This window comes from Euleptes europaea, chromosome 4 (assembly GCF_029931775.1).
Source record: "Euleptes europaea isolate rEulEur1 chromosome 4, rEulEur1.hap1, whole genome shotgun sequence".
In the NCBI taxonomy this organism is placed as follows: domain Eukaryota; kingdom Metazoa; phylum Chordata; class Lepidosauria; order Squamata; family Sphaerodactylidae; genus Euleptes; species Euleptes europaea.
The window spans coordinates 14,667,615-14,683,139 of record NC_079315.1 but is presented as its reverse complement, the minus strand read 5'-3'; the positions used below and the strand labels follow the sequence as shown (position 1 = coordinate 14,683,139).

Genomic DNA, 15,525 nt, shown 5'->3' with positions numbered 1-15,525 from the left:
ACCGACCTCAGAAGGATGGAAGGCTGAGTCAACCTGAAACCAACTTCCGTCGGGATCGAACTCAGGTCGTGAGCAGAGCTTTTAGTAGATCGTTACTTAGGATCATAGTTGATAGTTGTGTAAGTGGTTATTGCATGATTGTTGTATGTATTGGTGGGATTTATATTATATTTTTGCTTGCATATATCATGATTTTGTGAATGTTATTTTATGTGGTTGGCTCATTTATGTGCGTATTTGAGACAGCAGCTTATCTTCAGTCACAGAGTGAAGAGTCTTCTGTTGTGGTGGCAGCTGCTGCCAAAGCAACATTTTCAAAAATCTGCACAGCCAGTCAGAAACCTTCCTGGGCAACAGCCCCACCTAGCTCTGCCTTCCTTCCCCAAACACTTGGCAGGCTCTAGGACAGGTGCTGGCAGGCGCCATGGTACCCACATGGGCTACATTGGAAACCCCTGGCCTAGACAACACAGAGTAAGAGAGTATGATCACTCTAAATTCTAATACATCAAAATGTTGCCTCTTACTGCACAGCCCTTTTTAACTGGTGTGTACCATTTGCTGCTTTTAAATGACGAAATCGAGAACTTTCCCCTTGATAAGGCAAGGCCCGGAGCAAGGCACAGACGCCAAAAACAGCAGCCTGGAGGGCGGGCAACCATTCTCTCCCCTCCTTTTTATGCTTAGAGTAGGAGGTGACGGCTTGAGAATGGGAGAACTCAGTCCCGCATCCCATTGCTTTTGGCTTCTGCAGTTTGTTTTCTTCTTCTTCTCCACAGCAACTTTGCAGCCCCCAAAATGTGAACTGCAGAGACCTGGAGGGCCGTCATTCAACCCCCCTGCACTTTGCGGCGGGTTACAACCGAGTATCGGTCGTGGAGTACTTGCTGCACCATGGAGCAGATGTTCACGCAAAGGATAAAGGGTAACTCGGTTTCTCTGGATGACCTTTTGGGAGGGGTGGGGCTGCTGTAAAAAAAAAAGCAAATCCCATGCCGGCCATAATTAGACGAGGAATTGAGAATAAAACTGCTGATATCATACTGCCCTTGTACAAGTCTATGGTGAGACCACACTTGGAATACTGTGTACAGTTCTGGTCACCACACCTGAAAAAGGATATTACAGAGCCTGAGAAGGTGCAGAAAAGAGCAACCAAAATGATTGGGGGACTAGAGCAACTGCCCTATGAGGAGCGGTTAAAACGCTTAGGGCTGTTTAGCTTGGAAAGAAGGCGGCTGAGGGGAGACATGATAGAGGTCTATAAAATTATGCATGGTTTGGAGAGAGTGGACAGGGAGACGTTTTTCTCCCTCTCCCATAATACTAGAACGCGGGGTCATCTGCTGAATCTGGAGGGTGAGAGATTCAAAACAGAAAAAAGGAAGGATTTTTTCACAGAGCGCATAGTTAAATTGTGGAACTCCCTGCCCCAAAAGGTGGTGATGGCTGCCAACTTGGAAGGCTTTAAGAGGGGAGTGGACATGTTCATGGAGGAAAGGGGTATTCATGGCTACTAGTTAAAATGTATACTAGTCATGATGCATACCTCTTCTCTCCAGGATCAGAGGAGCATGCCTATTATCTTAGGTGCGGTGGAACACAGGCAGGATGGTGCTGCGGCAGCAGTCTTGTTTGTGGGCTTCCTAGAGGCACCTGGTTGGCCACTGTGTGAATAGGCTGCTGTTCTTGATGGGCCTTGGTCTGATCCAGCATGGCTTTTCTTATGTTCTTATGGGGGTGGAAGGGTTTCCTGCTTCCCCCAGCTCATTAAATGTTCTGATGTCCAGTCACTGTGTCTTGTTCCTCAGCAACATGGCAGAAACCTTCTTCTGTGCTTCAGTTCTCGCAGGCAGGCAAAGCAAACTCTTGGGTTTAAGCATGTTTGTCCTTGTCTAGTTAACTTCTGCTGCCAGATGCTGTTTTTGGACGAGGTCGGTGCTCCGGGCTCTGATGGGAAAAGGAAGTGGATGTCGTCAGCATATCAGCGGCCTTTGGCGGCAAACCTCTAGATGGTTTTCTCCCAGTGACTTAATGTAAACACAAAGCAGCAGGGGGGATAAAAATAGAGTCCCGCAGTACTTAAGAACAGAAGAAAGGCCATGCTGCATCAGACCAAGGTCCATCAGCATTGTCCTGCCTGTGTTCCACAGCACCTAATATAATAGGCATGCTCCTCTGATCCTGGAGAGAATAAGTGTGCATCATGACTAGTATTCATTTTGACTAGTAGCCACAGATACCCCTCTCCTCCATGAACATGTCCATTCCCCTCTTCAAGCCTTCCAAGTTGGCAGCCATCACCACATCCTGGGGCAGGGAGTTCCACAGTTTAACTTCTTAGCCCAGATCCCAGTCACCTGTAGCTGCTTCAGGTCAAGGCGGTTCTGCTGCTTTGCATTCCTGCCAGGCTTTTTAAGTAGCTCAAGAGCAGAAGGCTGCTGCGACCAAAAAGTGGGGAAGGAGCCCCACTAGATTCCAAGGGTGGGCGATTTCCAGGCAGAGCGAGGATGCCGGGGGCTACTCAGACTAGCCTAAGTTCCGTTACCAGGCCCGGCTGGTATGAATAAAAAAATTACAAATAAACAACATAAGCCAAAAATATACAATGTATGTATATATCAAAAAGTATCACAACCAAAAAGTATATGTCAATAACACATATTCACAGACAGAGCAATAAACAAATATACCGTACATCGCATACTATAGAAATATCAAGTCTGACGCATAGTATTTTCTTAATCTCTTGCAGGAGATATGAACAATGTATACAAGCTTCAAGCCATATGGACTGCTATTTTTCCACTTAACTTTCTTCTGTTATGTATTCATTGTTCATATCTCCTGCAAGAGTATAAGAACTCCTAATTGCTGCATCTGAGTATCTGCCAGGTATATATTGTTGTGCAGGTGTCCCCATAATATCTCCAGGGGGCTGGTTTTAGGCTTTATGACTCCTTTATTGTCTGGTACAGCTCAGTCAGACATCACAGAACAGATGTTCTGGGGCAAGAAAATCTCATTTTTGCTACTGTAACAATAATATCAATGCAACACTCAACTACCAATGGGTACTATTTCTAGTTATGCTCCTGTAGAAGACTTGTTACAACTTGGTGCTGATTTAATAGTCTTGGAGATCTGTTGTCTTGAAGATGGTTGCATCTCTTTGGAAAGAGAGGAACGCTGATCATTTTGAAAGACTGCTACAGTTTTTTACACTGTTTTGGATGCTGACAGTATGTTTTTTTTCTGTTCCATCAGTGGCTTAGTTCCGCTGCATAACGCCTGTTCGTATGGACACTATGAAGTGGCAGAGTTGCTGGTGAGACACGGGGCTTCGGTCAATGTTGCAGACCTGTGGAAGTTCACGCCTCTGCATGAAGCAGCAGCAAAGGGAAAATACGAGATCTGCAAGCTCCTTTTAAAAGTATGTCATTCGTCGTTCATCTTGAGTTGCTTCCCATCTAGTTTCCTTTGTCTGTGGACTTTGTAGCATGCGGTGCTCTTAATGCAGCATTACTTTAGAACTGCAAACACATTCATGTGCAAAGCGTCACCAACTCTTGACGCCACATTCTTGTTGCTTTGACTTCAGATGGACAGTGTTCTTGCAAACCAAACGAATCACTTCCCTGTTTAGTGCAGAGTGGACATGTGCAAAAGCCCCTGGCACCCGCTTTATAACAGCTGCTGATATTGATGAACGTTTAATTTGTCTTTTATTTAAACTGTTCACAATCCTGCCTTTCTGCCCAAGGCGGCAAACAATTTAAAAAGTCCTTTAAAATGGACTTTAAAAACAGTGTATGTATATAAAATCAGCAGTTAAAAACAAACAAGGGAGGTCAGGAAGGGAGCGTCACCTGCTGGCTGAAGACCGCAATTGAGGGGGATAGAAGAAGAAGAGTTGGTTTTTATATGCCAACTTTCTCTACCACTTAAGGGAGACTCAAACCGGCTTACAATCACCTTCCCTCCCCCTCCCACAACAGATACCCTGTGAGGTCGGTGGGGCTGAGAGAGCTCTTAATAGAACTGTAACTTGCCCAAGGTCACCCAGCTGGCTTCGTGTGGAGGAGTGGGGAAACAAATCCAGTTCACCAGATTATCCTCCGCTGTGCATGTGGAGGAGTGGGGAATCAAACCCAGTTCCCCGGATCAGACTCCCACCATTCCAAACCACCGCTCTTAACCACTACACCATGCTGGCTCTCTAGACAAATAGATAGACAAATCTCCCTGGGAAGGGAATTCCATAATTTGGTGCCACAACCAAGAAGGTCCTTTTCTGGATTGCCATACCGTCTGGCCTCCGATGACAGGGGCACCTGAAGCAGGCCTCCAAAGATGACCGGAGTGGAAGGGTAGGTTCCTAAGGGAGAAGGTGTTCCTTAAGCTAAGCAGGTCCCAGGCCTTATATGGCTTTAAAGGTCAGTGTATGGTGTTAATTCATTGGCCAAACTAGCTATTCCTTGGTGCCCTCCCAAATCGTTAATATATTATCCAGGAATCTTTTATAAAAAATGATCTTTTTACTGTATACGTTATTGTCATGGAGGATGTATTTGTTCTCCAATCTGTCCATGAATTGGCCAACTGGCCAGCTTATTCGTGGACAGATTGGCTGTCCAAATATATCTTCCAAGACAATAACGTATATAATTTAAAGGGAATTCCAGCACCTGTTAACTGCAGCAGTTAGAAGAAAGCAGCGCAAGCAGTTCTTGATGGGATGAGTGGAAGGGGAGACTTTTCCAAATTCGGCATTTGTTTTCATGCTGCGACAGAAATACTTTGTGCTACTTTTTACAGTTAGATTTCCTCCTTTTTTTTTACTGTGACAATACGGTTAAGGTTCTAGGATTGCTGTTTTTCCACATCCCTCTCAAGTTGCCGACATTGCAGAGACCAGTTGGGGCCCCGTACTGACGTGGTGTCGACTTGGCCCTGTCGATTTGCATGGAGGGAAAGGTTTAGTCCCCTGTCCCTGTCTCCCAAAGGCCACAGAATTCCCTGTGAGGGCAGCAGACTTCCCCAGCTTTAATTGTTCTGATGCTTATTTGAAGATTTATTGATTTAGGCTGACTCTCTAGGGACTCGCTCAAGGCTGCGCACCAAATGCAGACAATATCTCCTGGCTGCAGATATCCAGGGGAGAGAAGTGAATTAGAATCTCAAAAGCTAGAAGCAGTCACTTGTCAACTGACCAGCCGTGGAGAGGAGTCAAGATTAGTAGATGCTGCCTTTAGCCGACCCAGCCCTTTTGATGGGTACACACGGGAGAGCCTGTGACTGGGTAGCATCTGTCTTACGTTATTTAGTCACGTGAGCATAGTAAAACTGGGAGCAGGTTTTTCTTCATCCAGCATTCTGTTTCCAACAGCGTCCAGCCAGACATGTTTTGGGAAGCCCACAAACAAGGCATTAAGGGAGCCCTTTCGTGTTTGTCCCCATCTTCTGAGACCGAGAAATGTCCTGCCTCTGAATGTTGAAAGGGTGTGGTCTCTGGGGCCTTCCCTCCATCCGGTATTCCTAAATTTTCACCTTTCTGCCTCCCTCCCAATCAATCACGGGGAAGCAGAAGGGGAAGGGCTGTAGCTCAGTGGTAGAGCATCTGCTTGGCATGCAGAAGGTCCCAGGTTCAATCCCCGGCATCTCCAGTTAAAGGGGCTAGGCAAGCAGGTGATGTGAAAGACCTCTGCCTGAGACCCTGGAGAGCCGCTGCTGGTCTGAGTAGACAATACTGAGTTAATGGACCAAGGGTCTGATTCAGTATAAGGCAGCTTCATGTGTATTTCTGTGTGTGTGGGAAGCCGATTGTGATTGTCATCCAGTTTGGGGTTATTTTTGAAGGGAAATTGGCCTGGGTGAGTTTATAGAGAGAGTGCCCGTTCCTCAGACACCCTCCCTCACACCTTCTGGAGGGTCCCTTGCTTTCCCGGTGCTGGGAAAGGTCGGATACAAACCATAAACAAATAAAATAAATTTCCTGGTCAGAAATCCAGCTCTGCACTGCTACACAGAACAAGAGAATGTGTTTTTCTCCTTCCTCCGCATTCTCTGAATTAAAAAACCAAAAAACCACCACAGCACCTGTAATCTGACTCGTGACTGACACTGAGTAATCTTTTTCTCAGGCTTCTCGCTAGTTGCTATGGCATCCAGATTTCTGTTCCGGAGAGTATCATAGCCACCGGCCAATTCATTTTTTTTAAAGAGGGAACATCTCAGGAGGGAGACTACAGAAATAGAATCTCCTTTTACTCAATCTAATTGAAGGGAATCAATAATAACTGAAAGGAAGGAAGGAATGATCAAAATTAATTAGAACGTCTCTCCCCCCCCCCCCCCCCCAGTCGTCCATGCTTTTCTTGGAACTATTTGTGACACAATGGATTTAATTAAGATAATTGCCTTAATCAGCAGTGGGCATACCAGTACGCAGCTGATGCGGAGGTGCATCCAACATTTTTTTTTACACGCTCTAATCCGTTTGCCACTGAACCTAATGCTATAGTGGAGTTTGTACAGACTCATCCAGGATAGGAAGGGCTTGGGGGTCAGTTTGTTTTTAATGTTAAAGGACAGCTTAATTTGGTGAAAAGGTGGAAAACAAATAACAAGATAAAGCGGACCTCTTGCCCAAAACAGATTTCAGGTTGGAGAAATTGTAGGAGAGGTGTGAAGAATATTCCACGCAACTGATACGAGAGTATACATCTAGCGGGCTGATCATAGAATCATAGAGTTGGAAGGGACCACCAGGGACATCTAGTCCAACCCCCTGCAAAATGCAGGAAATTCCAGACTAACTCTCCCCACACACACACACACACACCTCCAGGGCTGATTAGAAACTGCTTTTAGCTAGATGGTTTTATTCTGTTCCAAAAATATAGTTCTCTCTGACCATGCCCCAATCACATTAGAACATAAAGCGTGGGAAGATGTACCCTAGCCATCTTGTTGGAGGGTTGACATTTCCTTCCTGAGAGGTGGCAAACAAATTACAAGGGCATAAAAGGAAGAGTTGGTTTTTATATGCCGACTTTCTCTACCACTTAAGGAAGAATCAAACCGGCTTACAATCATCTTCCCTTCCCCTCCCCACCACAGACACCCTGTAAGGTAGGTGGGGCTGAGGGAGCTGTGACAAGCCCAAGGTCTCCCAGCCGGCTTTGTGTGTTGGAGTGGGGAAACAAACCTGATTCACCAGATTAGCCTCCCCCGCTTTTGGGGCAGTGTCTTGATTTTTCCCCCTTGCACTAACGTGGGCATTGGAGGAAGGTCCTTGGAAGAGGACCGCAGTTGGCCTTTCGTTGAATTTCCGCCAGTAAAAAGTCGAAATGTTGGTTGCAGCACGGAGCAGATCCGACGAAGAAGAACCGAGACGGCAACACCCCCCTCGACTTGGTGAAAGAGGGAGACTCCGACATTCAGGATCTCCTGCGAGGTGACGCCGCCCTGCTGGACGCTGCCAAAAAGGGCTGCCTGGCCCGAGTTCAAAAGCTCTGCTCGCCGGAAAACATCAACTGCCGAGACACTCAGGGGCGCAATTCCACCCCGCTGCATCTTGCAGGTACCTGCATTCTTAAGGCTTTTGTCTTTACAGGTACATTGTTTATTCACTGGGGATTGTCTTGAACAGTCCTAGGTAGCAACAGAAGTATGAAATGAATGCAGCAGGAAGGGAGATGTGCACAAACAAACTGGTATTTCTAATAAGTGCCTGACTCTTCTGCTTCTTTCTGTTGATATTTGCTTCTCTCCATCTAGCCGGCTACAACAATTTGGAAGTTGCTGAGTACCTTCTGGAGCACGGTGCAGATGTCAATGCTCAAGACAAAGGAGGATTAATTCCGCTACACAACGCAGCATCCTATGGGGTGGGTACCAGCGTTGTGTCTGTTGGTAGGTTTCAACTTAGGGTAGGTCTCTCAGTACCAAAGCAGGAATGTCTTGTCAAATAGAAAACAGGTAAAGCTTGTTCAGGGTTATCCACTTTTCTAGGGCAAATAAATGGTCATTCACCAAGTGGTAATTTACCTGTGGGTGTGCACAAGCTGTTTCTGCGTACCGTCTTGCCATGGGATGAGTTGAACACACTTCCGCCCCTAACTAGAAAACTGGGTGGTCAGGTGAGCAGTAAGGTTAACCAAACACTGCAGCCCGCTGTTCTTAAATGGCCATGGGCGCATCCTGGTAAGTTACCTGTTGTTAAATGACCATATTATATACACGTAGTATGTACTGAAACCCTGAGTCAAGTGATATTAGGAGGAGGGGTCCCTAGGCACCACCATATCCTGCTTCCTTTCTTCGTTAACTGTAAGCCAGACTTTTTCCAGTTTCTACAAACGAAGATGGGAACAGACAGATTCATTCTCCCACATAGTATAATGGTTAAGAGTGGTGGACTCTAAAGGAACCAGGTTGGTTTCCCCACTCCTCACATGAAGCCAGCTGGGTGACCTTGGGCTAGTCACACTCTCTCAGCCGCACCTACCTCACAAAGTGGACTCTGATCCGGAGAACCGTGTTTGGTTCCCCACTCCTCCACATGATTGGTGGAGGCTAATCTGATGAACTGGGTTGGTTTCCCCACTACTCCACATGAAGCCAGCTGGGTGACCTTGGGCTAGTCACACTCAGTCGCACCTACCTCACAGGGTGTCTGTTGTGGGGAGGGGAAGGGAAGGCAATTGTAAGCCAGTTTGATTCCTCCTTAAGTGGTAGAGAAAGTTGACATATAAAAGCCAACTCTTCTGCAAACGTTGAAGAGATTAAAGAACAGGTGTTAAGAACGTAAGAAAGGCCCTGCTGGATCAGACCAAGGCCCATCAAGTCCAGCAGTTTGTTCACACAGTGGCCAACCAGGTGCCTTTAGGAAGCCACAAACAAGACGACTGCAGCAGCACCATCCTGCCTGTGTTCCACTGCACCCAAAATAATAGGCATGCTCCTCTGATACTAGAGAGAATAGGTATGCATGACCAGTATCCATTCTAACTAATAGCCATGAATACCCCTCTCCTCCATGAATATGTCCACTCCCCTCTTAAAGCTCTCCAAGCTGGCAGCCATCACCAATCTGAACCTGCATCAGCTAGCTGAATTCTACCATATGTTAAGTATATATTCTGTGTGCGCATTGCTTACATACATATATATGTGTGTGTGTAAATATGTAATGCACATAAATCGATTTTAGTGTGTGTTTTCTTTGCACGCTCTCTTGCAACCCACATCGGAGTCCTCAGTATTCTCAGGAATGTTGAGGTCTTGCTCTCCTTCCCTCTGAGCTTTTGCCCCGCTGCCTTTTTGAACAACGGGTGTTTCTTCTCCCCAGCATGTGGACATAGCGGCTCTGCTGATCAAGTACAACACCTGTGTGAACGCGACAGACAAATGGGCGTTTACACCCCTGCACGAAGCAGCGCAAAAAGGGAGGACGCAGCTCTGCGCTCTGCTTCTGGCTCACGGGGCCGACCCGACAATGAAAAACCAAGAAGGCCAAACACCTTTGGATCTAGCGACAGTAAGTGTCTCTGGAAAAGCTGCAGCATGTTCCTGTGAAGTCTGTTCTTTTTATTAATACGTTTTGATGGCGAGCCCATCAAAATCACAAGAGTTTCAGTAAGGCTTTGTTTGCCGCTTAAGGAGTTCACTTCAACTCCTTAACGTTAAACTTTGATGCCTTTGTCTTAAACATTTTCTTCATCTTGAAATACCGGCTGTGTGCACTTGAAACATCCGCATGTGGGAGCCTCAGCTAAAAACCTTTTTTTCCCTTCCTCCTGGGGAAAGCTTAGATGAGAGAAAGTGGAGGAATATTTTTTCTCAGGGCTGGAGAGGAGCAAATTTTCATATTGAAAGGCATAATCTTCCAGCCTTTCTTTTCAGACAGCTTCAAGAACAGCGGCTGTCAAAGGTTGGGGCCTCAACCGTTTCATCTTTTTTTTTTTTTTTTGAGGCCCCGGAGGATAGCTTGGTAAGCTTAACCCTCAAGGACTCTTAGAAGACTCCCTGGCTCCAGCATTTTGAACACAAGCTATCACTCATAAATTTGAAGGTGGAAGACCTTTACTCTTCTTTTGTAAATGTAAAAAACGTGGTCCAGTTGATCTATGCTAGAGATAAGAGTTACACTCATTTTGATGCTCGGAGGACATGTTCTCCACTTGCCCTGGGCCTGTTATCTAAGTGTAATCTTTTTTCCTATATGGATTCTCTGGTTAGTCTAAAGTTATGCAGAATCTTTATGCGTTCAAGATTTAATTGCCCTTTTTCAGGGGTTTTGCTGGGCCATATGGTAAAGATCCCTTTTTCAGACCGGCTGCGTCCCTGCCCTCTTCAGTCAGTGGACTCCCTGATACATATCCTTTTGCACTGTCCTTATGTATCCCAACTTAGGCCAAAATGGATTATACCGTGTTTTAACAAATGGTCCACATCTTCTTTGGTCCACAATGGTCCACAACTTTGGAGCAAAAGGTTCAGTTCCTCTTAGAGGACTCTGACCCTCAGCGTACTTATTTTGTCGCTCGTTTTCTGGAGGCTGCAGAGAAGAGGGGAAGGGAGGTGTTTTTGGAGTTGGGTCTTATCTAAGTTTTATGGTGTAAATGTTCAAGACCTCGGTCTAAGAACAGGGGGAAACGAAAGGTGCTTCAGCTGGTCACAAGTGGATAGCAGTTGAAGGACACAGCTGTTTTTAGAACTGTGACTCAATACTGTCCAGCCAGTTTCTGAGAAATGGTCAAGCCCCGGTGTTAACGGATGTTCTTGGCTTTCAGGCTGATGACATTCGGGCCCTGCTGATCGACGCTATGCCGCCAGAGGCCCTGCCAACCTGCTTCAAACCCCAAGCAACCGTGGTCAGCGCCTCGATCATCTCCCCGGCGTCGACTCCTTCCTGCCTGTCTGCCGCCAGCAGCATCGATAACCTCGCCGGCCCGCTAGGGGACCTTGCTGTGGGAGGGGCCTCCAACGCTGGGGACGGGGCAGCAGGCACAGAGAGGAAAGAAGGAGAAGGTAACGTCACTGCAGGTGGGAAGATGCCGAGCGCCGTAGTCATGCTTTGTGTTGCCCTATGATAGTGTGTGGTTATCTCCTTTGTGGTGTGTACAGCATTTGAAAGAACCGTGTATCCCAGAAACAAGTGAAACACCCTTTTGTATTACTGCTGTTTCTGTCTGTTGACATTCACGATTGCTTTCTGCTTTTTGAAATCTGGGCTACAGGTTGAGTATCCCTTATCCGGACTGCCTGGGACCAGAAGTGGTCCGTATTTTGGATCTTTGTGTGTTTTGGAATATTTGCATATACATAATGAGACATCTTGGAGATGGGACCCTAGTCTAAACACAAAATTCACTTATGTTTTATGTACACTTTAGTGGAAGGAAAAAGGGGAATAAAACCCAACCTGAAAACAGAAGCTGGGTACCCAAGGTTGGGTAGAAAGAAAATATATATTTCACTGCTCTACTAGGTTGATACCTGCACACATCGTATATGAGAGACATATACTAACCAGTATTACAACTAGAAACAATCTGACCAGATGTTTGAGTAATTGGTAATAGATTTTACAACCTATACACATGCCTGGTTGGGTTTGAACTGTTTGTATACGTATTTATTTATTTCTGTAAATGCATGCAGGCTTAACATGTGTTTTAATTAACCACTGATGAAGGCCCAATAGGCCGAAATGCATTTGGTATGTGGTTACAGTTCTATTTTAATGTTTTTAAATATTTTTAACCTTGACATAGCGCTTCTAATAAATTATATTTTCAGTATTTATATACATATTTTTGTCTTTCTACCCAACCTTATGTACACTTTATACACATGGCCTGAATGTAATCTGAAACAGTATTTTTGTTTACATTGTGTATTTTTGTGTATGTTGAACCATCAGAAAGCAAATTGGCATTCTGCTCATTAATGCCTGTCTGCTGGCTCAAAAAGTCTGGTTTTCGGGTCTCTACGGATATTGGATGTCCGGATAAGGGGTACTCAGCAAGAGAGATTTTACACATCATGGTAGTTATTGCAAAATGCATTCCGTGTCTTTGTACTGAAAGGGCCCGTTCAGAATAAATGACTCCAGTCTTCCTTTGCATTCCTTCCTGGCTCTGTCCTACATTGGCTTAGGTGTGTTAAATTGAGAGGCAGAGGGGAATGGGTACGCCTTTGCTTTATTCAGCCTTAATATTGGGTGAAACCCAACAGGAGGGCGAGAGAGCCGGTGGAGAGCTGTGAGTGGAAACTGAAGCTTGGTAGATATGATGTGCGCTGGAAGTTCCCTGTGAAGGGATACATTGATGTGTTTCTCTTCGCTGTAGTTGTTGGTCTTGACATGAATATCAGCCAGTTCCTGAAAAGCCTGGGTCTGGAACATCTTCGGGATATCTTTGAAACAGAGCAGGTAAGGCGCTGTGTGTAAAAATGGATACTAGTCATGATGCATACCTATTATCTCCAGGATCAGAGGAGAATACCTATTCTATTAGGTGCTGTGGAACACAGGCAGAATGCTGCTGCAGTCATTTTGTTTGTGAGCTTCCAGGAGGCACCTGGTTGACCATTGTGTGAACAGACTGCTGGACTTGATGGACCTTGGTCTGATCCAGCATGACTTTTCTCATGTTCTTATGGGTGCCAAATGAGTTGTACTCTTGTGTATGTAGTTGGAAGTTTTTCAAATGCCTGGAACAATCAGAAATATTGGCTGGGATTTCAAGAGCCCCGCATGCAAGTAGCTCCCCATGCTCGGAGACGGGGTGGGTGGGGGGTGCTTAGGCATGAATTTCTCAAACAGCAGCTTAACATTCTGCATCAGAAAGCCGATGGGGAGATTGCAACGGGGGCCCATTCAAGGGCCAAAAAAAAAAGAGAGAGAGAGAGAGAGCGCGCGCGCAACTCTTTGGTATCTCAGGCATTGATGTAGGTTTTGTTTGTTGTATATTGCAATACTTTTGACAAGGCTTTAAGAAATGGGGTTGGCCATGGTAGAGCAGCTGTGGGTAGCATCTAGATCAGGGGTGTCAAACTCATTTGTTACATGGGCTGAATATGACATAAATGTCAGTTGGGCCGGGCCATGCCTCGCCAGCCCAGATTGGGAACGGGGGGTGGGTGGCTGCCTCCGCTGGCAAGACCACAGTGGGCTTGTCAGTCCAGATCGGACTGGAAGGGGTGGCTGCCTCAGCTGGCAAGACTGCAGTGGACTACCCAGCCCAGATTGGGACTAGGGGGTGGCTGCCTCGGCTGGCGACCCTGCAGCGGGCTCTTGAGCCCAGAGCTGGAGTGGGGGCAGCTGGCTTGCGGGCTGGATAAGAGCTCTCAAGGGCCTTATGTTTGACATCCCTGATCTAGATGCTGTTTAACTTGAGAGAGATGTCTTTCACCGAGGTTTGGGTGCAGATTCTCCTACTCTTTACTCCTCAGGAGGACACAATCACCCTCTTCTCTAAATCTTCTGCTTAAAAAAGATAACCAGCTGGTTAGGTAGACTACTTCAAGAGGCCAGTATTTCTCCCCCCCACCCGTGTTAGCATATCTTGCCCTACGTCACCTGATTTTCATCTGCCAGACTCGGAGGAGGATTTATTCCCAGTGCCTGGCCCCAGCCAGTGACTCAGCCCCAATCATCACTGTTTTTGGAAACCGACCATTCGCTTGCACAAAGGTGTTTTGTTCCTCCATACCATGCATTTCCTTTCTCCTCTCGTAAACCCCTTTTTAGAGATCCTACAGAAGCCCGTAATCTCCTAAAACTTACTGAAGGACACGAGAGCCCTGCTGGCTCAGACCAGTGGTCCATCTTGTCCAACATCCTTTCTCACAAAGCGGCCGGCCAGTTGCTCCAGATGATCTACAAGACATAGAGGCCAAGGCCATCCCCCTGATGTTGCCTGCTAGCCCTGTGATTCAGAGGCTTTACTCCCTCTAGACGCAGAGGTTCCCGTTAGTCACTGTGGGCTAGTAGCCCACTGATGGACCTCTTCTCCACGAATCCGTCTAGCCTACTGCTTTCAGCAGTAGTCGCCACCATTAGCTTGGGTGGGACTTGGGCAAAAAGGAGATGCCCGCTGCCCAATGGAGCCAGCCGCTTAAAATTGGTCTGGTTCAGAATGAGCACAGGGAAAGGTGGAGAAGCAGAAGAAGAGGCTTCAGAGATCAATGCATAAGAAATGTTTATTGATTGGTTTAACTGACCTTGCCTTCTTTCCATGACACAAAGCTACTAACGTAACTTTCTTACTTTAATGATACTGCTCATACATCCAATTCGGCTCTAAATAATGTCACACTCAGACTAAGACTAAAAGAAAGGAAAAATTTATGGTTATAGTTGAGAGCCAGCATGGTGTAGTGGTTAAGAGCAGTGCTTTGGAGTGGTGGACTCTGATCTGGAGAACTGGGTTTGATTCCCCACTCCTCCCCATGAGTGGCGGAGGCTAATCTGGTGAACTGGATTTGTTTCCCCACTCCTGCACATGAAGCCAGCTGGGTGACCTTGGGCTAGCCACACTCTCCCAGCCCCACCTACCTCACAGGGTGTCTGTTGGGAGGGGAAGGTGATTGTAAGCCAGTTTGAGTCTCCCTTAAGTGGTAGAGAAAGTCGGTATATAAAAACCAATTAATCCATCGATCTATCTGCATAGACAATAGAGAATTAGTAATTTTTAATCTTAATCAGCTGGGGGGGAAACTTGGCAACTGCCAAGATAATATTAAAATTCACCCCTGCTAAAAGAAGCCCCAATTTATCCAGTTCACACCTAGGGTCCCGGATAAAAGGTATTATCCATCTGTCCCTTGCCACGTTGAGCAGGTCACAGCTGACTAGAAAATGTTGAAGGGTGTCTATTTGACACACTTGCTCTGAATACGGCACCTTATTTAAATGACCCAATAGCTTTCCTGGTTACTAACATAATGCACCCACGTGCTTTTTTTTTGTTTTGTTATCTCCCTGCAATTCAGATTACCTTGGATGTGCTGGCTGACATGGGACACGAAGAGCTGAAAGAGATCGGCATCAATGCCTATGGGCATCGCCATAAGTTAATAAAAGGCGTAGAGAGACTTCTGGGGGGACAGCAAGGTGAGTATATTAAAGCTGCTTGAATTAAAACTCAATTTGTGAGCTTCAGCTACAGACAGGGAGAGCCACCTCACCCCCCCTTATATACTAGACAAATCTTTCAGGGCCTGAAGGAGGGGATGACTTATGCGAGGCATTGATTGGGTGTTTTTTTTTTAATTCAGTTCGTTTTTATAGCTGGTTCTGTTAGAGAACCTCAGGGTGGAAGGCTGCAGTTTGTCTTAACTGAGATGGATTCCTTTCCCCAAAGAACTGGCAATTGTAAATAGTCGAACTTCGGGGCAATAAAAGAATGGAGAACAAAGACCAAATTGGAAAACCTTTTATAAATACGGCACAGTTTTATCTGGATGCCTGGAGTCGTTGTCCCTGTTTTGCCTTTCCATGTGGTTAATTTC

The 15,525-nt window shown here is 46.2% G+C and overlaps 1 protein-coding gene across 1 annotated transcript in view; it reads left to right on the top strand.

The window, feature by feature from the left end:
• TNKS (tankyrase) overlaps positions 1-15,525 on the top strand; it is a 113,747-nt gene that overhangs the window by 88,079 nt on the left and 10,143 nt on the right. Inside the window, exons 14-21 of the mRNA XM_056848276.1 lie at positions 780-925; positions 3,268-3,433; positions 7,366-7,585; positions 7,783-7,892; positions 9,356-9,544; positions 10,800-11,052; positions 12,360-12,442; positions 15,007-15,127. Of these exons, the coding sequence (XP_056704254.1) occupies positions 780-925; positions 3,268-3,433; positions 7,366-7,585; positions 7,783-7,892; positions 9,356-9,544; positions 10,800-11,052; positions 12,360-12,442; positions 15,007-15,127 (1,288 nt within the window). The remainder of the gene's footprint in view (positions 1-779; positions 926-3,267; positions 3,434-7,365; positions 7,586-7,782; positions 7,893-9,355; positions 9,545-10,799; positions 11,053-12,359; positions 12,443-15,006; positions 15,128-15,525) is intronic.